This window comes from Anopheles coluzzii, chromosome 2 (assembly GCF_943734685.1).
Source record: "Anopheles coluzzii chromosome 2, AcolN3, whole genome shotgun sequence".
NCBI classification, from domain to species: domain Eukaryota; kingdom Metazoa; phylum Arthropoda; class Insecta; order Diptera; family Culicidae; genus Anopheles; species Anopheles coluzzii.
In genome coordinates, this window is record NC_064670.1 from 103849533 (window position 1) to 103870750 (window position 21218).

A 21218-nucleotide genomic window follows, 5' to 3' on the forward strand; every position below is an offset into this window, starting at 1 on the left:
TTGTACTCTATGGTTGTGTTTATGAATGATACAGGGTTACTGCTTTTTGTTATCTTATCTTTTCTGTATTTGTTTTGTATTTATAAAAAAAAAAGTTTCGTACGATCTATGTCGAACCAGTCAGAATCTTTGAGTCAGAAGTTTGGGTTGTACATCTTCAACTCTAATAAATCAATCTTCTAGCCCTGTATTCTGTTTTACAGTTTAATAATGTATTCATTTATTTTAAACAATTCTTGCCACTTCCTAATACAAATCTAATAGATTTTTTCTTACGAATGATATGTGGTACTCTTCATGAATCGTTTTATTTTTGCACAACTACAATGTATAGTTAAGAAAGGATCGCGTCATTTCCAGCTTTATTGCAGTTGTAATCAAAGATTTCAAAGCGCAAACTTCCCCGAGTATTAGGCATTCTTTTATCAAAACATGCCTTCGACAAGATAACTCAATTAGCAAATAGCACAAAGCGACACCAGGTTTATAGCCCCGGTCAAGCAAATGATGAGTCTTCTAGGAGGAGTAATACTTTCACCTTATTAGAAAAAAACATCAACCACCTCAACCACTTGATAAATCACGATAAGATAGTGCCACTCGAACGCCCTACGAATAGAGGATGCTTTTGTTCTTCGATCACAGCATTCAGAGCTGACGGGTTGTTTAGTTCAGCACCAGGAGATTTCCGGCCCAGTTTGATGTCAATGTAGGAAGGTATTGGTTTGGTTTTTAATACATATTACGCAAAGAGCACACGAGATGAAGATGCTACTCTTCTTGTCTGTGATAACCGTTTGTTTGCATCTCTACGCAACGCAAGGTAACAACAGGTGCAGGAGGAAAAATCATGACCAATAATACCAATATCTTCTGTCCCAGTGTCGGCAGAATGCTACTCCCCATCGTTCAACTTTGCGAGTTACACCCATCCCGAGCTGTTAGATCTCACAACTCCACCGGGTAGCGTGATTGCAAGCTTCCCCGTAGAGAACGTACGATCGGCCACCGTAGTGCAACAGCCCAGCTACCTCGAAGCACGCATCGTCGGAACGGATCTGCAATTTCTCACTACGGCGGCCTTCGCGCAGTACGAAGAGCGCGAGATACAAACAGTGATAATACTTCAAGTTTCCTATCAGTGCACCACCTCCACAAAAAATGGACTCTATCGACACAATCTAAAGCTGGCCAACAATCATGCGCCGAGCTTTCTGCAGGATGCTTACGAAGCCGTAGTTCCGCTACCACTACCAAAACACTTTGACGTTACGCCGTTCATTACGAACGGAGCAGGAATAATGGCGCGGGACATTGATTTGATAAACAATGCTGTTACGTTCAGTGTGACTGAGAACGATTACATGCTTATAGAGAGCCACACCGTGCTGAATGATCCGAAGCAGTTTAAAGCAATCCTGCGGCTCAAGGAGCAGGTGTTAAAGATGCCCAACAAGCTGGAACTTACCGTCACGGCCACTGATGCTGGTGTGCCTCAAAAATCCACCCAAGTTAGTGTTGTTATCGATCCGGATCTTTCCATCGTGTACGATGATCCTCCCGTGTTTAAGGAAACGTTCATTAACACTACCATCGAAAAGGATCTACTTCTTCGGGTGGAGTTAATTCCCGGTACCGAAACGTACGATGTACAGTACAGCTTGCAAGGTACGGATGCTCAATACTTCACACAAACGGTGTGGGAGAATAATACTGGGATGGATTTGAAAATGATCGATCTAGGGGACATCCCAAAAGCGAAACCAATACTCAATGTTGTCGCCGTTGCTAAACGTAGTCAGTTACAAGCGACATCCTGTGTGGTATTGGTCCATATTCCACCGGATAGCGATCCGGAAGTTCCCGCCACAACGGTAGACAAAGTGTTGAGTGTGTTGCATTTGAACGAGATGTCCGAACATCAGGACATATTTCCTCTCGCGATAGAGAGTTGCACCTACAGCATACAATCTCAAACGCCTGGTGATTATTTCTTCATAGAAGATGCAACAATACCTTCGCTATCCTCGAAAGCATTCGATCGAGAAGATAAGGATCTGTTTAGTGGTTTGGATTTTCCTCAATTTTGGATTGTGCTTAAGCTAGCTTGTCCAGTCCCATCGACGACTAAAACGGAACTGGAATCGCATACCAACTGGAATCGTTCAGGACCGATGAGAGATATTGAGTTTTCAACCGATCTAACGCACCTCAACATCATCGTGGATGATGTAAATGACAACAGCCCTGTGTTCAGCTTTCCACCCAACGATGCACAGTTCGCTTTTCCAACAGCTTACCTTGCACGGAAAATGCTTCCCGACCGATTGCTTCAAGTCGAAGCGAGTGATCTGGACGAAGGACTCAACGCTGTTATTCGATACTCGCTGGCAGCAAACGATCACTTCGATATCGATCCACGAACTGGTGTGATTTTCCCACTCAAATCAGCGCTTGACAGCGAAGAAAGTGTCTCGCTGGAAATAATCGCGACTGATCGTGACGGAGCTCAGGATGGAAATGTATCCAAAGTGAAGATTCGCGTTTTTAAAGCTACCGATGAACAATTGGTGGTGCTGACAGTGAAAAATATTGATCCAAACACATTTGAAAGCTTGTTGAATGAGATCAGCCTTAAGGAGGGCATTCAGATGGAAACGGTTCGAAATGTGTTCTCGGTTGATGGAGAGGAGTTGAAAGTAAAACGACGCTCGACAAACGAACAATACAGCACAACAGCGATCGTGTATGCTTTCAAAAAGGATCGACTGCTGCCCCGTGATGATCTTATAGGGTACGAAATGCGGGCCAATTATGAGCAAAGAATTCAAAGTGTACTTAAATGATTTTTATATATTTCACTCCTATTTCACAGAGCTTTCAAGTCGATGGACGCCAATTTTACCATGATTTTCACAAAGTTAAATGACTTGTACGCTGTACAACCGAAGATCGTCGAATCCGATACAACCGCGATCTATCCCTACATTATAGTTGCTGCCTTTTTTGGCACACTTGTGGTTGCCATGGGAGCGGCTGCACTCTACTATCGAAACAAAATACGACGAGCGAACAATTCTTCCACTTCCTCACTTTCACGATCGTCGAACATTTCCGATTCAATAATAGTGCAGCATGATCATAAGGCTCCGTCAAGCACACCACCGGTGGAAAATGGCAGTACACGTAAGTGCAGATGGAATGATCCTTTAGTTTAGTTTGGTATTTACATTGTTTGCTTGTGTTTGCTTTAACCTTTCTTTCGCAGACCCTATAACCAATGCACGCTCACTCAGTGATCTGTTGGCTATTGTGGAAGATACCGAGCAGGAGAATGAAAAGACGGAACCTAAGCCACCCACCCAGCAGGATCGTAAGAAGAGTATCAAGTTTAGCGATCATGTGGAACGAATTGAAGTGTTCGACAAATACCCCACAAGCTAGGTATTAATCTTGATTTGGTAGATCCTGAACTATTTCACTGTTATCAGATAAGCTTGTTTAGTACAAAACATTGGTATTACCATGTACATTTAAATGTAAAACATCTTTGATTTGCCGCTCTCATGCGCCACCAGACGAAAAACGGTAGTTTCAAATAAAAATAGTTAATGCTGGCAGCGCCATCTAGCGGTGGGTTACCTAACTACCTAAGAGGCACGTCCAACGTCAAACGTCAAACAGTCGAAAAGGTAAACAACAGACAGCGTGGTTTGTTTTCCGCTCCAATCGAACCCAAAAAAAGGTAACTATTTCGCGCTTGTTGCAATTAAATTAGTTAAAAGTGATTTGAACTCCGTGCTGTTGAGTGCGAATGATTATTACAACGAAGGCGCTCGCTGTATTACCGCATTCCGGGCTCCAAACGACGCATCGCTCTTTGCTTGCACGTCTCAGGCATTACTTCAAGAACATGCTCTGTCCGGATCTGCATCCTCCGGCAACTGTGCGGGGAATGAAGCAACTGGACCGTTCGGCTTTCTCCAAAACCATCAAAGTGCCTCATCTGCTTGTGCCTAAGGACAAAAATCTGAACGATATCTGTCGGGCTAGCAAGAAGTACCTGCTGAAAATGGAACGCTACAAACCGGTAATAACGGAACAGTACAAAATAACCCTCCACCCGCTGGCCGTACAGAAGTGGGAAGATTTAGCTGAGCTGAACCTGGAAAAGTTAGACATCGGTAGTGAGGCGCTGGTTTGGGAGGAAATTCAACTGAAGTATGAGAATTGGAAGTATGATGAAATTTTCAAAGCCGTTCTGCCGGCCGACAAGGAAGCACTTTCATCGTTCAGCAAAATTGGCCATATTATTCATCTGAACCTGAAGGATCACCTGCTGCCGTACAAGGAGTTGATTGGGCAGGTGATTTGTGACAAAATAGCGGACTGTCGGACGGTGGTGAACAAATCGCTCTCGATCGATAACACCTACCGGAACTTCCAGATGGAACTGCTCTGCGGAGAGCCCGACTATCGTGTGTCGGTGAAGGAGAATGGATGTCTGTTTGAGTTTGACTTTTCCAAAGTGTACTGGAACCCTCGTCTTTCTACCGAGCACGAGAAGATAGTGAAAATGCTCGCCAAAACCGACACTCTGTTCGATCTTTACGCCGGCGTTGGCCCGTTCACCGTGCCTTCAGCACGTCGCGGATGCAAGGTGCTGGCAAACGATCTCAACCCCGACTCGTACGAAGCGTTGGTGAACAATTGTGCATTGAACAAAGTGTCCAAACACGTGACATGCCACAACAAAGATGCGGTCGATTTTATTAAGCACGAGGTCAAACAAGCTTTGCTGGAAAAGTGTACAGATGAGAGTATGGAAGGAGACATTCACATTACCATGAACCTACCGGCGATGGCGGTGGAGCATTTGGTACACTTTCCAGGGTTGCTTAAAGGCGAGGATGTTGTCCTGCGCAAACAACCGCTCGTGCATGTGTACTGCTTTGCGAAAGGGGTCGAAGATAAGAAGCAGATCGCGCGCGAGCTCGTAGAACATTGGATTGGGACGGATGTGACGGATAAGCTAAAAGAAATAGCCTTCGTGCGCAATGTGGCCCCTAACAAGGACATGATGCGAGTTAGTTTCTACCTTACGGAAGATTTACTGTTGGGTCGCATTGCGGTTAAAAAACGACAGCATGAAGAGGAGGACTCGCCGCAATCGGAAGAGGCTAAGCGACCATGTAATTCGAATGACAATAATAAACCGACCGAGTGAATGTAAGTTCTTTAGAACGTTTGAATCTTATTTATTTTTTTATCTTTTTTCGTTTCATATCACCCACATCCGAAGGCAACCGCTAGAACAAATCAACAGTATGGCCAAGAAAGCGAACAAGATGAAGGACCAGCGAAAGCAGTTGGCGAAGAAAGCGAAAACTGTGTTCTCGGTATCACAGGCCAAAAAGGGCAACCTTAAAAAAACGAAGGAAGTTTCGAGCAACCTTAAAAAGGTAATGTAGGCGTCCTGGACGTGAATAGATGGAAAACTTATCATGGCTTCGTTTAACTTTCAGATCCAGGTCAACGACAAGCGCGAAAAGGTGGATAAAAAATTTGAGGATCTGCACGCTCAAATCGTGTCGAAAAAGGCTGCCAAACCAGCACCGAAACCTCTTCCGGTAAAAAACAAAAGCAAACCGGACACAAAAAAGATCGAAGCCGATCTGAACGAAATGCAGATGTAGAAATAAATCCGTTATAGAAAGCGAATCACCTAATTGCCATGTGGTAATGCATCCGAAAGAAAAATCTTATTGGAATTAATTTGAAAGTTTCGATTCGTATTAGGCAGCGGAGACTCTACTGTAATTGAAACGACAGCTTGACAGAGCGGTGACAGTTCAACGTAAACAATAAATATATTCCACCTCGTTCGGCGAGTACGCGCTTGCAGCAAAGCAAAAGGTAAGACATGCAGCCCAATTTCCCGTTCGTTTCTTACGAAAATTGTCCCCCGGACCATCGCTTTCAGGTTCCTTTCACACGCGCAACTCTAGCACAGCCATGGCGTCCGAAATTCCCGAACGGCTAATCATCGGACCGAAGGAAGGTGTAACCTATCCGCTAACGGTAGCGTACTGTGGCAACTGCTCCATGCCGCTCGAGTACTGCGAGTACTACCCGGACTACGAAAAATGCAAACAGTGGCTGGAAAAGCATCTGCCGGATGAGTTCGAGCGCATGAAGATGGGTGCGACGGGCGGCGGCGGCGGTGGCGATAAGGGTGGCACCGGCGCAGGTGCCACCTCGAACGCTGCCGGTGAACCGGCCGGGGATGGCGCGGACGACGCGAAGAAACCCCAGAAGCGCGGCGGCAAGGGCATGATGAAAACGAAAAAGGCGAAGGACGACGTGCCGAAGAAGATAACGCTGTCCCGGTCGGCACGGGGCAAGCGGAAGTCCGTCACGGTGGTGACCGGTCTGGCGACGTTCGATATCGATCTCAAGCTGGCGGCCAAGTTTTTCGGCACCAAGTTTGCGTGCGGCTCGTCCGTCACCGGGGACGACGAGATCGTGATTCAGGGCGACGTTAAGGACGAGCTGTTTGACATCATCCCGGAAAAGTGGCCCGAAATTGATGAGGATTTCATCGACGATCTGGGCGATCAGAAGCGTTAGGGTGGTGGTGTGCGCGCGGGGAGAGCGGCAAGGCTTTTAGGGAACAACTCGCCGCAACAAACAACAACAACAAACACTACTTGGCTGTTGCAGATGGTGATACTGTGGTTCGAGTCTTTCGCGCAGGAAGCTTACTGTACTGAGGGCAAATTGCTGCTGTAATTCGCTGCGTAGCAACGGAAAGGAACGGAACGGCGCGTAAAGTCATTTAAATGTAAAATAAACACAGAGCCATGTGCTTTTACAATGGAAATAGATTTTTAAATTAGCAAACACATTTCCGAAATGGCGAGGGACCGATGGAAAACGAGCGACACTCCGAAGGGAATTGAAATCCGTTACGTGCCCTAGGCGCGACAAATTGTCTAAGGTTTGGAAGAAAAGAACTGCCCTTCTTATCGGTTTTCCAGGTACAGAGTTCATGAAGGCTTTCGAATAGTAACGACCACGTGCCACGTGCTCTTCTCAATAGCAGTTAAATAGAAGTGGCCGACACGGCTTCAAAACACCACGGGTACTATTTTAGTAGTAATCCCTTACAACCATACCATCTCCCCACCGTTAGCCCGCCGACTATCGTTGGATCCGAAATCCGATACTTGCCATTTAATTGGGACTACAATTGCAACACTATCGGATATAAAATCACGCAAATTTCACTTCTATGGCTGCGGCAACGGTGTGCTTCGGCTTTGCGAACAAATTGAGAACTAAAAGAGAGCCAAAACCAATCCCCATTTGTCCCGCCGCCCATTTAACTGCAACACCTTGTAACTAGGTTGTAACGGAACTGGCAATCCCTCCCGTCCCGGTCTGTATAGAGCGCGTTTAAAAATAAGCCACCCAACGCAGACTGCATTGACCGTATCGAATGCTAGAAGCAAAGTGTTATCAAAAAAAGAGGACCAATCCCCCCACCCCTTGCACCCACAAAAGTAGGACGTTCTTATTTTTTGGGGGCCCGGTAATTAAATTAAACCAACACGCGAACGCATGTGATTCTTTGGCAACCTGTACGCCACTTAATCAAATACTTACTTCCCTTCGATTTAATCGGCCCCCAATCGGTCTATTGGCCCCCTAGAATCCGGCCGGTAATCCTCCCGGGGGGGACAAACAGAGCATGTGTGTGTGTGTGTGTGTGTGTGTGTGTGTGTGTGTGTGTGTGTGTGTGTGTGTGTGTGTGTGTGTGTATGTTCGAAGCCCTAACTGCCAGCCGGCACCGGGAACCCCGCCCGAGAACTGGTCGGTTATGCAGGGCAGGGTTTGATCCATCGTTGATTAAATTATTTGCTACCTTTTTCCCCGGGACAGGATTTGCCAGCACCGTGCTCCGTGGGGAGGAAAGGGTAGGACAGTTGCAGGCAGGTCACAATTCACAAATATACCACCAGATTCGTGCTTGGGCCTGGTCCACCGCTTGATGGGCTATAAAATCTTTGACCACGATCGTCCACCTCGTCAGTAGGCACAGCGAGCGTGTCTAGGGCGGTGTGCCAGATTTTGGGTTCCGAAAATCGGTCAATACGGTTCCACCGATTGCGAAAAAACAGAAAGGTAACGTACGATTACAGTGGATTGGTTTGTGTGTGTGTGTGTGCATGTGTTTGGTTTTAATTTAAATAGTGACCACAGTGATTGTGAACCCGATCGTCCAACAGACAGACTAATCTCAAGTGCCCTTCCTTGGTCCACCAAAGGTGAATAACCAGTACCGGTGAATTTGAAAATCTACACCCAAGCACACCGGTACCACCATCGCCAAGCAATTCCACCACCACCACCACCACCGTCATGGGTCTTGTCCAGCTTGACAACCAGACCGCCTACCGACCGGAAGCACTGATTGGCGCGGACCAATCGGGCCTGCGCTATCTCGGCTGGAACGTGCCGCCGGAAGAGCTGGTGCACATCCCCGAGCACTGGCTGCAGTTTCCCGAGCCGGAAGCTTCCCTGCACTACCTGCTCGGGCTGCTGTACATCGCCTTCACCATCTTCTCACTCGTCGGCAATGGACTTGTCATTTGGATTTTCATCGCGTAAGCGTTTCTTCTGTCTACCCAATAGACCAATGTCCTTAATGTACTCTCTCTCTCTCTCTCTCTTTCTTGGATTGTTTGTAGTGCGAAATCCTTACGGACACCCTCGAACGTGTTTGTGATTAATCTTGCCATCTGTGATTTCTTCATGATGGCCAAGACGCCGATCTTCATCTACAACTCGTTCACGAAAGGCTTCACGCTAGGGAACCTGGGTTGCCAGATTTTTGGCTTCGTCGGATCTCTTACCGGTAAGCCCAACGGTGGCCGGTTCTCGGCTTTACGGGACATTTTGAATGCAACGTGCTTTTCGATCTCTTTTCCAGGAATTGGAGCAGGTGCCACTAACGCGCTCATCGCTTACGATCGGTATGTCTTAACAGGGGGTTTCTGTTTGAGATTATCTAATATGCAAGCAAGCAATATTCTAAACGCTCTTTTACAGTTACAACACCATCACCCGCCCATTCGAGGGAAGGCTTACGCAGACGAAGGCCATCATCTTCATCTGCCTCATCTGGGCATACACCATTCCGTGGGGAGTCCTGCCGCTGCTGGAAATCTGGGGACGCTACGTACCCGGTAAGTGCTACGCTGCCATCCTTGGTCAGATTCTTTCGAACTGCTTCCCGCCGACACCCTGTTTTGATTAATTAGAAATCAAAGTATATTTTATTTGCAGCACACGTGTGTTTCATGTCGAACTGGTTTTTAGAGTTTTGAGTATAATTATATCCATCTTCCCATCTTCGGACACTTCGACATAGTATTCCTCCCCCTTCTTCCTATGAAACAAACGGGCGTAATAATAATATTAACACGAATTAGTTCCTCACCACTCGAAAAATTCAACCAAAAAAAAAACCCCTCAATCACACTACTAATGGGTGCCACACAAACACTCAATATTTCAGTTGAAAATGATCTGCTCGCCTATACAAGTTCCCTCAAACTTACTTCACACACACGCGCGCGCGCGCGCACGTGCTACGCGATCATAATATTCGATGATCGAACGAGGTGGTTTTGCGCACACCACGTGGTTGCTGTTCTGGCAGTTTGTAGTTTCATTTCATTCTTTCGGCTCGGCCCTGAGCAATCGCGCTTTTGTCTTGCTTTAAAATGTATCTCGTTTTCTCGTCTTCGCTGTGACCGGTTAGGGTTAGAGTTACAGAGGGGCGGTTTTTTGTTAAATGTACAGCAAACGTGCTACAGCAAATTGATATACGGAACGGAATTTGAACCAGCGCGCGCGCGTGCGAACGCGTGGTTTGAAGTTCCGGGAGTTGTACGAAAGCGATTTGCATTTCCGGTGACCTGATCTTTACCCACTCGTTATGTCTTCTTGTTCTTTGTTTGTTTTCGTACCATCTATCTTTAAACCCACCTTAAAGGACCTTAATGGTTGGGTGCGCTGTATCAGTTCCGCACAACAAGTTCTTCTTTCTCTCTCTCTCTCGCTATTTCGCTATTAATTCATTAGGTGTAGAAACGTGTTTAACATACTTTAAATGGTAAAGGAGTGTGAAGTAGTAGCGATGATGCGATCCCACCTCTGAAAAAGGATGGCCCGCCCTTCTTCCACGGCATTCTCTCTTATGGTGTGTTATATGTGTTACTACGATTAAATGTTTAATTTACAGAATTGTGTCTCGATCGATTTCTCGCCACACTAATATTCTTCCTAATTCCCTTAACGACTCACTCACGCAATCACGCAATCACGCACGCAACCACACCACTAACTCTATCACGCGTTCACGAAACGCTTGCACACGGGTTCACCAAACGCTCCTTTGGTCATGATGCAAGCGGCGTAACATTGATTACACCATACAAATCATTACTTTGCTCGTTCGCTCATCCTTCCCTTACACACACATACACACACACAGTGTTTGTTTTTGCTCTTATCTATCACCTTACTAACATACATACGTATTACGTTTATCGCCATAATATCGCGGAGTATCGCACGAATCGATCGTTTTGATGCGCACTGCGCTACACTAGCATGTACGGCTGCGCTCTCGGCTTTCGACCGCTCTGCGCTTAAATTATATAGCTACAGGAGGTTGCATTCATGTTAAAAGCAGCAATACAAGCTACAAGGCTTTATTCCCCACTCGTGCCCTCCTCGTTTAGTGTGTACTGAACTGGAGGTAAAAGAATCCTTTTTGCAGTTTGCAGTTTGTGTGGTTTTAAAACGCGCTCTCTTACTCTTTCTCTTTCTTTGCTGGCACGGGATCAAACAATGTTGCCTCCCGCATCACATTAGCAAAGCAAACGCTCCCTGCTCTATTAAATGACATTTATAAACTCATTTATAAACTTACACACCTCAATGCAAACGGCAGCAAATTGCACCCGCACAGAGAGAAAGAGGAATTGAAAAGTAGAAGTTACAAAGAAAAATATACATGTTAACGTAACCTTAGGTAAGAATTGTCTAGACTTGGGGGCTGTCTATCGAAGTCTGGTGGTGGTCCCCTTCCCTCAGTCGATTCGGCTAAATGAGTACGCGTGAGTGTGGGTGTGTGTGTGTGTTTGTGTGCGTTTAAACGACGGAAATAGTAACATTGATGCCGAGATTACCATTGTCGGCAAAGAGCTGCGCAATCGACGTGTCGAACACCAAACAGTCGGAGTTAAGGATCGCGCTCGCCACGCCTTCGTGGATCGAGCGCGGCATCGCTTCCCACGTAAGCCGACGCCTGTTGCCGTTCAGCTCTAATCGGTAGGCAAAGTTTTCCGCCTCCTTCCGCGATCCGATCAGCTGCACGATCGCGTAAAACTGCTGATGTCCGTCGTACTTTTCCTGCTTCTCCAGCACCAGCATGAAGTGGTGCCCGAAGCAGGACTGCATCATCACCCAGTCGACCGCACCGGGCAGGTTGATGTCGGTGGCCAGAAACACGATATCCTCGCCCTGCAGCGTGGTGATGCTCTTGTGCGACATCATCAGGTGGGGCATCACGTAGTCGAGCGAACCCTGCCACTTGCAGGACGCGCCCGGACACGGGCACAGGTACGGCCGGAACTCGCACGCCTCCTCGTGCTCCGCCTTTTCCGTGTAGACGAGCGACACGGTGCAGCCGTGGTTGGAGTGTTTGCAGGGGAACTTCACGTTCGAGGCCACCTTCTCCATCGCCAGGTTGCGGATGTTGCCGAGCGAGCCGCGACAGGTCGGGCAGCAGGTCAGCTTCGAGCGGCAGCTGGTGCAGACGAGATGGCCGCTCTGGCACTGCAGTATCGGGGGCAGCACATAGTCAAAGCACACCGGACACTCGAACAGTGAGGCCAGGTCGGCCGAGATGCCACTGTCCCCGGCACCGACCGACGAGATGGAGCTGTTCGATGACGACGAGCCCGTCACCTCGCGGCGCTTCGGGTTGTTCAGCTTGTTCGACATGGTGGTTGTGGTGGTGGTGCTGGTGGTGGTGGCGGCGGTGGTCTCTGCCGTTTGCTCCGCTGTTTCCGTGTGGGACGGATGTGTAGCCGTACCAGCCGTCACCGTCAGCATGCACTGCGGGTCACTGTGTGTGTTGCCACTGCTTACGGAACCCGAGCAAAGCACCCCCTCCGTCACGGGCAGTGCGATGATGGTGTGGTGGTGTATTTGGGTGCACAATCTATGCTGCTTCCCGTTGCGCACAGCCCCCCCACGCGGCTGGTTGGTCGGTTGGTCGAGCTTTTGATGGATGCGTTTTCTCCGTACCGTTTGCCACACGGAAACCAAGCGGAACACTTCGCGATCGGTGGGCACTCTTATTTACCTACCACGTAATTATAAACAACACTCTTCCAGAGGCACAAAGATTTGTGCACAAATTGTCAATCGATTATCGTTTGCTGTTGCCCAGCGTTTCTACACGCACGACGTATGACACCGCACAAGGTTGCTACAGCCAACGTATGAATACGTCGAAGGGGAAAGGCAACAATAATTATCTACAAACGACACTCATTGCTATTTTTTCAATACATTTGTATCGGCTTATCATCGTTCTCTTCTTTTGCTTTCATTTCAGAGGGCTTCCTTACCTCCTGCACCTTCGACTATCTGTCTGGCACGTTCGATACCCGCCTGTTCGTGGCCTCGATCTTTACCTTCAGCTACGTACTACCGATGAGTCTGATCATTTACTACTACAGCCAGATTGTGAGCCATGTCGTCAACCATGAGAAGTCGCTCCGCGAACAGGCCAAGAAGATGAACGTGGAGTCGCTGCGGTCGAACCAAAACCAGAAGGACGCCTCGGTCGAGATCCGAATTGCGAAGGCCGCCATCACCGTTTGCTTCCTGTTCGTTGCCTCGTGGACACCGTACGCCGTGCTGGCGCTGATCGGAGCGTTCGGTGACAAGAGCCTGCTAACGCCGGGCGTCACCATGTTCCCCGCCTGTGCCTGCAAGTTTGTCGCCTGCCTAGACCCGTACGTGTACGCCATCAGCCACCCGAGATACCGTATCGAGCTGCAGAAGCGTCTACCCTGGCTGGCGATTACGGAAACGCTACCGGCAGAGAACGCCTCGACCTGCACGGAGCAGCAGGACGGCAACGCTACTACGCAATCTTAAGACGGGTGCTACAGACAGGCAGACAGGCAATACGCGCATATAGCTCGGGATAGATACACTAGCAGGCACTTTCAAATGATACATACGATACTAACAATAAGCCACGTCTAATGGACCCGAGCACGGAAACTTCTGTTTGAAGTGTGAATTTCTAATTGTTTTCAAATCATTATTTGTCGAAATCATACCAAAAAAACATTCAATAAAGAAACTTAACTGCAATCTTGGTTTTCTGTTTTCTTGCATACTATATTTGGTGTTTGAATTCAGCGTCCTGACCGTTATCTATTGATTCAGATATTCTATAAAATATAAAATACAGTGAGATGACTTTTATCCGGCTGTCCGTATATCCGTGCTATTAAGAAATGACAGTTCAATACAAAAGTGACATTGCGTGCTCAGGATGATATTTGAAGAAAAAAGCCGTTTTCACAGCACATTTTAATAACCAAAAACACTGAAATCCATATCGAATTTCAAATATTTCTTTTGAACCAATTTAAAATTCATAAAACTTACAGGTTTTACCAAAACTTAACACAGATTAAAAAACACTTCAAGAATTAATGATACAAATATACTTGCACCCATTATCGTTATTATTCGAGTATCCAGGTGCGGTCGAGTCCCGATGAGCCCGGATGAACGGCGTTTCACTTTAAAATAAATTTAAGTATAAAATGTAATCTGGACAAAATTTCGTTTCTTTCCCTATTTTGAGCCACGAGCATTGTTGCCGTGTACGTGTAGCTTCACAATTAACGGGCAGCTTGCTCTATATGAACCTTGGTCGTATTTATAGGCGCTGTCATGCTGACAATTCCTCGTTCTTTCATTCTCCGCGTGCAGTAGGAAAACACAAAATGTGGTGAACACGAAGTTTCACGACAGTTTAGGTTAATATTAGCTGTTACTTTCACAATTTATTCTACACTTTCAACTAAAATCATCGTGCGCACTGTTCTGCTATAAAATGGTAAGTAAACACGCCGGCCAACACGCTGCAGCGCTATCATATATGTTTCGCCTTATGACCCACTTCATACTGTTGCATCAACACAGGATTTGGAGGAGCGAGATCTGGCCGCGCTAGAAGAACGGCTATATTCCTCCATCCATCATGCTTATGAGAATCCGCAAAGCGTGTTCGATCCAGCACCGGTCACTCCTTCCACTACTGCACGCGTGGTTTCGAGAAACGCGGTAATTAACAATGGATCCGGTACGCTGCCCGCCAATATGAAGCGGTATTGGGCCGGCTCTGCCGTTCCCAGTTACGGTGATCGTGGCGCCCCGTATCCCGGGAACAAACCGCAAACGGGCGTCGCCCCGAAACCATCCTCGCCCGCAACGACTGCCCCAGGAAACGTCAGCGAAGGAGGAATCACAGAGGTTACTAAGATGTTCATCACGCCGTATCAGTCGTTGCTGGGCAATATGGGCGATCCACCGCCCGTGGAGAGTCAATCAGTGCCGGTTGAATCTGCCCATCAAAGCACACCTTCCATAGTAGCCCCCGCGGCTAAACACATCCCACAGAAGGATCCAGGACTGCAGCTGAAGAAGAAGAAGCAAACCAAACAGCCGCTGCTGGCGGTAGAAAAGAAACTGGCCAACTTAACGAAGCTCATCAACAAAGACAGGAAACAGAATGCCGCACAAACGATGGAAGTGAAGAAGGCAAAGGCAAAGAAAATGAGACACCGCAAGCAGCAGCAGCAGCAAATCGTGGCTGAAATCATACTGAACTCATCCGACGACGAGGTGTCCAAGCCCTGGCCAGCGAGACCGGAACGTACCTCCGCTCCTGTGCCATTGTCCGACGATGAGACGGATGAGGTCATAATCATACCAACACCACCGCCACCGCAAATCTGTATCGATTGCAGCGACGAGGAGGAAGAACAGCCCCCGCCCAGCGTCCAGTTTGCATTGCCCAAGTCTCAGAAAAAGAAGAAGAAAAAGCCTACCTCGGTTTCGCCGCGTTGCCTTAGCCCCTCGAACAGCTCGATCATGTCGGACGATTTCATTGGCCAGCACGATCGGTCCCGTTTGAACGACAGCTTCACCGAAAGCATACCGAACGACGATGAGCTGGAATGTGCCGTCGAAGGTGCTCCCCGGCCCGGTGCCTCCGGCAAGGGGAAGAAGAGCACACCCGAGGCGCGGCAGGAAAGAGTCCCGTCGATCTCATCGGAAGACACGGTATGCACGAGCAGCGAGACGACCGACCAGGAAAAACGGCCACCAGAAACGGATAAAGGAAGTGCGTCCAAATCACAATCTCAACAGTGCAATGAATCCGCTACGAAAGGTAAAAAGGATAGCGCGACAAACACTAAAAAGACTCCATCGAAAGTGAAAGCATCAAAAGCGGCTCCGGCATCTCCCAGCATCGTAGCAGCAGCGGCTTCTCCAAGCGTTGCTAAGAACAATGCAAACAGCAACAAAGCAGTGGCTGCTGGGTCCAACGACACTGCCAGCAACGCTAAACCTCAGGGAAAGACCAAAGCGAGAAGCAAATCGCCCCTCACATTAGTGCTGGAGGCTGCTAGGAAACATTTCGAAATGGAACCGAAGCAGCCGCGTGATGGTTCGGCCAAGAAAACGAAATCCAAAAAAGATAGTTCAGTGCAAAAGGAACCTACGGCAACCCCGGGCACCCTAACAGACAAGGTAGTAAGCGAATGTGCTGCAAATGAACCCGCACCAAGCAAAAGCACCGCCGGCCCGAAAGGGAAGAAGAAAAAGAACCTCACCACCATCGCGCCCGTCGACGATGTCGTGTCGTCTGAAAGCGATTACGACATTGCTCGGCCGGCCAGCAAAGCCAGCACCCCTAAGGGACCACCGGGGAAGAAATCGCGCCGCTCGGCCTCCAATTTCTTCGAACAGATGGGCGACGTATCGTCCGAAAGCGATTACGACGAGAGCTTCCTGCAGGAGGAGAAGGGCAACGAGAAGCACAAACAGGCGAAGGAGTCGAAGAAGCGGCTCGGCCGCAAGCGAAAGCAGTACAACTCGGAAACGTACTCCGACGAAGACTTTGCCTGTCTGCTGACCGACATTGTGCGGGCGGTTTCCGACACCGAGGATGAGGAGGACGAGGATGATGATGATGCTGACGCTGATGGCGATGTGGCCGCTTTGCTAGCGAATGAAGGTAAAACAGGCACCAAAGCGGCAGATACGGTTGCTACTAGCAAGAAACGAAAACAAAATAGTCTCACTGAACAGCAAACGCCCTCGAAAGCCGCTCGCAATCTGAAGAAAAAGAAAAAGCTTAATGAACAACCAACGCCAGCTACCAGTGAGGAGCTTCCTGCCGATCAGGAACAGCCAGAAGTTGTTGTTGCTAAGAAGAAGAAGAAACAGAAGGAACCGAAAGCCAGTGCTAAGAAGCGGCTCGCTGGCAGTGGTTGCAGCACTCCCGAGGTTCAGGCCGTTTGTTTGGAGCAGAGCAGCACGAACACGCCCGCACAACGGTCAAAGGATTTGATGGAAGAAGATTCGAGAGCTGTGCACAGCGCGACTTCAGAGCCGGACCAAATTCAAATCATTGCCGATTCCGACGTCGATGGAGACGATGATGATGATGATGATCTACGGATAATCGACAATAGCTTCAACGGTCGATCTTCCGTTGCTTCTGGCGGCTCGTGTTCCAGCAAAGCACCACCGGTCGGTCCCGACTGTGCGTGGAACGACGAAATGAAGCAGTTCTACAACACATCGTGGGCGGATGAGGACCTCAATTTGAAATCAATTCTGAGACAGATGCCCCGTAAGTAGCGACGCTGTGTATGAGAAAATTTATGGGCAGAAAATTCTTTTGCTAACTGTTCTGTATGTTTTTTTAGGTGATAGCAGGCATTGGTACTTACTGCTCAAGGATCGTTACCCGGACCCTCCCAGGAAGGAAATCATTTGCAGCAATTGCGGTGAGCGGGGACACGTGAGATTCAAGTGTCGAAACGCGCCGAAACTGGTCACCTGCTACATGTGCGGCGAGCAAGGACACAGGGAACCACGCTGTCCGAAAACGGTCTGCCTGAACGTAAGCATCCACGTTTCAACAATCAAACGGTTGATTTAGTGCCTACACGATAATTTTCTTCTGCTCTTAGTGTGGCGCCAAGACGCGCAACTTTGTCCGTGGTTGCAAAACGTGCGCACGGGATGCTGACACTATCTGTTTCTCCTGTGGGGTGCGTGGTCATACTCAGCGTAGCTGTCCGGATCTCTGGCGGCGATACCACAGTACGGTAAGTATTTGTTTTTTTTAGGTATAAGGAGCTTTGCAAAATGACACACGGTGTCGTTGTGGGCAATATGAAGCTCTGATAGATCGATCAAACAGTTAGAGATCGAGAGGAAAGAGAGCAAAACCATGTTTGGCATGCCAAACGAGTTGCTCCACCAATACTCACCCTCTATTGCTTGACAATAGCGACGTGTGATCGGAACGCAATCCGGGATCACTGGTACAATCTGGGGGAGAAATTGAAGATAATGTTTCACTAAGAAATTTGTTTTCTGCACCGGATGGCGTGTGCGTGTATGTATTTCATGTATGCTAGATTGAGGATAATGTACCGTTGAAAGAGGATTTCGTGAAAAACCCGAAAGCACGTTGGTGCTGCGTCTGTTGCCGGCACGGCCACCAGGCCCACAAGTGTAACGATGCGCGTCGGATCTTCGGCCACCCGATACCAAATACAAGCGTGAGCTCCTACCTGCCAGCCTACCGTGGCGAGTACAATCGCTCCAGTAAGCGTCAGACGGAGGAACAGCAGCGGCGACTGGCGCTCGATCCGACCGCTCGGTACAATCTGCTCAGCAGCGACGCCAACGGGTGCGAGCTAAACTTGTCCGAGATGACGCAGAACGAGAACGGGTTCTACTACAACTTTCTGCGAACTACTGGTCTGCTGGAAAAGTACGAAAAGCGGCCGAGTGTGGATGATGTTGTGGAAGTTGTCGAGCAGCAGCAGCAGCAGGAAGAACCGCCACCAGAAGTGAAGCAGGAAAAGGATGAGGTACTACTGATAGAATCTTCTCCGCCTGCGGAGCCGGTTGTTTCGCAGCAGGAACAGGACGAAATAGAACCTAAGGAGGAAGAGATTTCCCCGCAGGTCACACCAGCGCCATGCAACCAAACTGACAGCCAACGAGCTGCTCTAACGATAGTGGAAGAAAATTCCAACTACAGTTTTTCAGAGTTTCATACCGAAGAAGAAAAGCAGCCCGAAGTGGCTTGCGAAACCAGCGGCGGTGGCATCACATCTCGCCCATCGGAGGATCGAACGTCGGCTAATATTAACAGCAGTCAAAGTGAACAAGCAGCGCTCTCTCTTGATTTTATTCCACTTTCTACTGAGGCTGAGGTGCCGGATCTATTTACACTACCACCACTGCCACCCAGACCGCCGCGACCACAGCGACCGCCGCTGCCAATCCTACCCACTGCCGAACAGGCTACACTACCTTCGCCGCCACAGACGTCGGAACCGCCAGCAAATGCCATCGTAACAGTTGCTGAACCGGATCGTTCAATAATGCCAAAGGCGGGCGAACCGGTCGAAACGGATGCCAAAGTGGTGCTCAGCAAAGACCATGCCAAGGTGCTGCTGTCGCTGAAGGGTAGCGAGTTTCTTAACGAGGCCGGCCAAAGGCACAACGTGCGGTTAAGCATAACGTTCGAATCGGTCGGCAATATGTTGCAAATTCACGGCACAACCGAGGCGCAGGACCGGTTTCATGAGGAGTTGGTGCGCTACCTGTCGGGCGGTACGCAGCAAAAAGTAATTGCAGACAACAACAACATCGAAATTAGCAACTGTCCTAAGCTTTCAAACAAAATGGCGAAATACATCAGAGGTCATTTAAAGCAGCTGGTATCTTCACAACATTTGCCAATGAGTAAACTACTGGAGAATTGGTCCAATGCAAACCAGGCAAACATTGCGAGGCATCGCCGCAAATTGAACATTCTGCTGTTCGGTGTGTATGGAATGCGGGAAGGACGAAAGTACCTCAATGTACTGCGAACCCAATTGGCATTATGTTTGCAAACGAAGCCACGGGACAGTGAGGTCCCGCAAGCTCAGCGTGACACCGTAAATGAAGCGATTCGGTACATATTTACGGGATACGATCATAAAGATTATGCAACATTGGCCGACGAGTTTGAGGAACTTAAGCATTCAAACAAGTTGAGAAGGATAACATTCTTTGATTTGGAAGTTCAACAACGACCACTAAAGGCTGACGCCGTAAATAAAAATAAAACCTGCTGTAAACGCCCTACGCAACATGCAGCCGATTACCATTACCTAAAGTTTATTGAAACTCTGAAAAAACAGCCACAGAAAAAGCAAAACAAGTCGCCAATCGTGAAAAAAGACGCGAAAAAACCTCGCACCAGGTCTAACAGTATAGCAGAGAAACGGGCCCAACTAGACTGGAATCACCACCAGGAGCAGCACGAGGAGCAACGTTTCAATCAAGAAGAACAGCAAGCCGACGATTACATTGATACCGATGCGACGATGCATCATAATGGTGAGGGCAATAGGAGGTATGCCGATGATTTCATTATGAACACGTACGCCGATCAGCAGATTGATTCGGATCGTCTCGACCAGCTGGACAGCTCAACGCGCCACGTGCAGGAATCGGATTGGATTGGAGCAAACGGGTCCAACTACCAGCAACAGCAGCAGCAGCAGCAGCAGGACTTTCCGCAACATGGCAACGAGTGGTACGATGATCGCGATCAAAACCGGTGGGCAGTGTTCGATAGCACGCCACCACAGACGGAACATCGTTTCCAATGGTTCGGACAGTCGAACGACGTGGGCCCTAGCGGTCCGTCGGGTGCTTTTCCCGCTAGTGTAGCACGTCTGACCGAATGGGACAACACACTGCGCGAGCAGGAGTTGAGCCAGCTGGAACGACTGCAGAACATGTTGCGGCGATGAGAGAGGTGGTGTGCGTGTGGTGTGCTTTCGCGAAAGAACCCCACACACCGGTTCATGAGAGTTGGTAGCAGAAATACAGGCGCTCATGAAAGTGTACGATAAATACGCAACAGATTTTTTGTTTTGTTTTTCGATTGCAACTGATGACACCGCTGAAGATGCGTTCCCACGATTTAGTCGGAAGAATTACGGTTTAGCATGTTGTTGATTTCACTCTTGTGCATGTTTTTCGCATCGTAACGCCTCGTTTATGGGCAAACAAACTCCGTCGTAGCTCTTATCTCCCTCGTGCAATGTATATTTTACTAGAATTCTGCAAAATGTGTGTGATTTATTAGAGATTGGGAAGGCAGCTTTTTACGGACGTTATAACGGTCAATTTGAATGACAGGACAGCGGGAACGATAAGCAAGAAATCAAGCATATGACATAAACGGTACACGCCGGGCACCATGCCACAAATTTTCTTGCATTCGCATTCAGCTCGCAAGTACATATCCAGCACGGAAAAGATCATATTATTAATCATTTAAATCATATTCAAGAGCTACAGCTTTGGAAGATCTAAAACTCCGTCCGTGGGCTAGTAGGTAGCAAAGGCAGAGAAGCTGTTGGAACGCTTGGTTAATCGATATCGACAGAATAGGAACCGAACGAGACTGAACCGGTACTAGTGCTTGTTAATAGAAGAAACATAAGCGATGAGTTCAGCACGGCAGGTGAATGACTCTTATGCATCGGAGGATTTCATACCATTTGAACGACGACAACAGTCCCATTCGTCGCCGGATTTCATACCATTCCAACTAGAACAGCAGCCCCATTCATCACGGGACTGCAAACCAAACCAACGGCAGCAGCAGCCCCAAACATCACAGGAACTCGTACCAGCCAAACGACAGCAGCAGCCCCAAACATCGCGCCATCCTACTCCAGCGGATGATCCTGGCAACGAGAAATACTACAGCATAACCGGGCCCCGCT

General features: G+C 48.4%; 6 protein-coding genes across 10 annotated transcripts; 5 read left to right on the forward strand and 1 right to left on the reverse strand.

Moving 5' to 3' along the window:
- The first annotated feature begins 631 nt into the window (after positions 1–631).
- On the forward strand, positions 632–3654 carry LOC120950151 (protocadherin-like wing polarity protein stan). 2 transcript variants are annotated; one of them, XM_040367960.2, is made up of 4 exons: positions 632–823; positions 883–2794; positions 2876–3186; positions 3269–3654. In XM_040367960.2, the coding sequence occupies exons 1-4, from the start codon at positions 763–765 to the stop codon at positions 3442–3444; spliced, it is 2460 nt and encodes an 819-aa protein (XP_040223894.2). In that variant the 5' UTR covers positions 632–762; the 3' UTR covers positions 3445–3654. The 2 variants fall into 2 exon arrangements, with proteins under 2 accessions (XP_040223894.2, XP_049461549.1); XM_049605592.1 differs by having other exon boundaries at positions 892–2794.
- A 97-nt stretch (positions 3655–3751) lies between these two features.
- LOC120950152 (tRNA (guanine(37)-N1)-methyltransferase) lies at positions 3752–5721 on the forward strand. 3 transcript variants are annotated; one of them, XM_040367963.2, is made up of 3 exons: positions 3752–5192; positions 5341–5462; positions 5526–5721. In XM_040367963.2, exons 1-3 carry the CDS (start codon positions 3815–3817, stop codon positions 5694–5696), a joined length of 1671 nt encoding a protein of 556 aa, XP_040223897.2. In that variant the 5' UTR covers positions 3752–3814; the 3' UTR covers positions 5697–5721. The 3 variants fall into 3 exon arrangements, with proteins under 3 accessions (XP_040223897.2, XP_040223895.2, XP_040223896.2); XM_040367961.2 differs by lacking the exon at positions 5526–5721 and having other exon boundaries at positions 3752–5229; positions 5303–5439; XM_040367962.2 differs by lacking the exon at positions 5526–5721 and having other exon boundaries at positions 5303–5439.
- An 87-nt stretch (positions 5722–5808) lies between these two features.
- On the forward strand, positions 5809–6883 carry LOC120953548 (density-regulated protein homolog). Its single transcript, XM_040373603.2, has 2 exons — positions 5809–5916; positions 5984–6883. Exon 2 carries the CDS (start codon positions 6016–6018, stop codon positions 6628–6630), a length of 615 nt encoding a protein of 204 aa, XP_040229537.2. The 5' UTR covers positions 5809–5916; positions 5984–6015; the 3' UTR covers positions 6631–6883.
- A 1190-nt stretch (positions 6884–8073) lies between these two features.
- On the forward strand, positions 8074–13470 carry LOC120953546 (opsin, ultraviolet-sensitive-like). Of its 2 annotated transcripts, none has more exons than XM_040373599.2 (6): positions 8074–8187; positions 8331–8669; positions 8754–8920; positions 8996–9038; positions 9115–9251; positions 12701–13470. In XM_040373599.2, exons 2-6 carry the CDS (start codon positions 8425–8427, stop codon positions 13246–13248), a joined length of 1140 nt encoding a protein of 379 aa, XP_040229533.1. In that variant the 5' UTR covers positions 8074–8187; positions 8331–8424; the 3' UTR covers positions 13249–13470. The 2 variants fall into 2 exon arrangements, with proteins under 2 accessions (XP_040229533.1, XP_040229534.1); XM_040373600.2 differs by having other exon boundaries at positions 8078–8187; positions 8292–8669.
- Positions 9845–12645, reverse strand: LOC120953547 (E3 ubiquitin-protein ligase sina). Its single transcript, XM_040373602.2, has one exon. The coding sequence runs from the start codon at positions 12190–12192 to the stop codon at positions 11227–11229; it is 966 nt and encodes a 321-aa protein (XP_040229536.2). The 5' UTR covers positions 12193–12645; the 3' UTR covers positions 9845–11226.
- Positions 13471–14066: 596 nt separating the features above from the next.
- LOC120953545 (uncharacterized) lies at positions 14067–20344 on the forward strand. The gene is made up of 5 exons (XM_040373598.2): positions 14067–14227; positions 14314–17035; positions 17112–17308; positions 17379–17516; positions 17832–20344. The coding sequence occupies exons 1-5, from the start codon at positions 14225–14227 to the stop codon at positions 20232–20234; spliced, it is 5463 nt and encodes a 1820-aa protein (XP_040229532.2). The 5' UTR covers positions 14067–14224; the 3' UTR covers positions 20235–20344.
- The last annotated feature ends 874 nt before the right edge of the window (positions 20345–21218 follow it).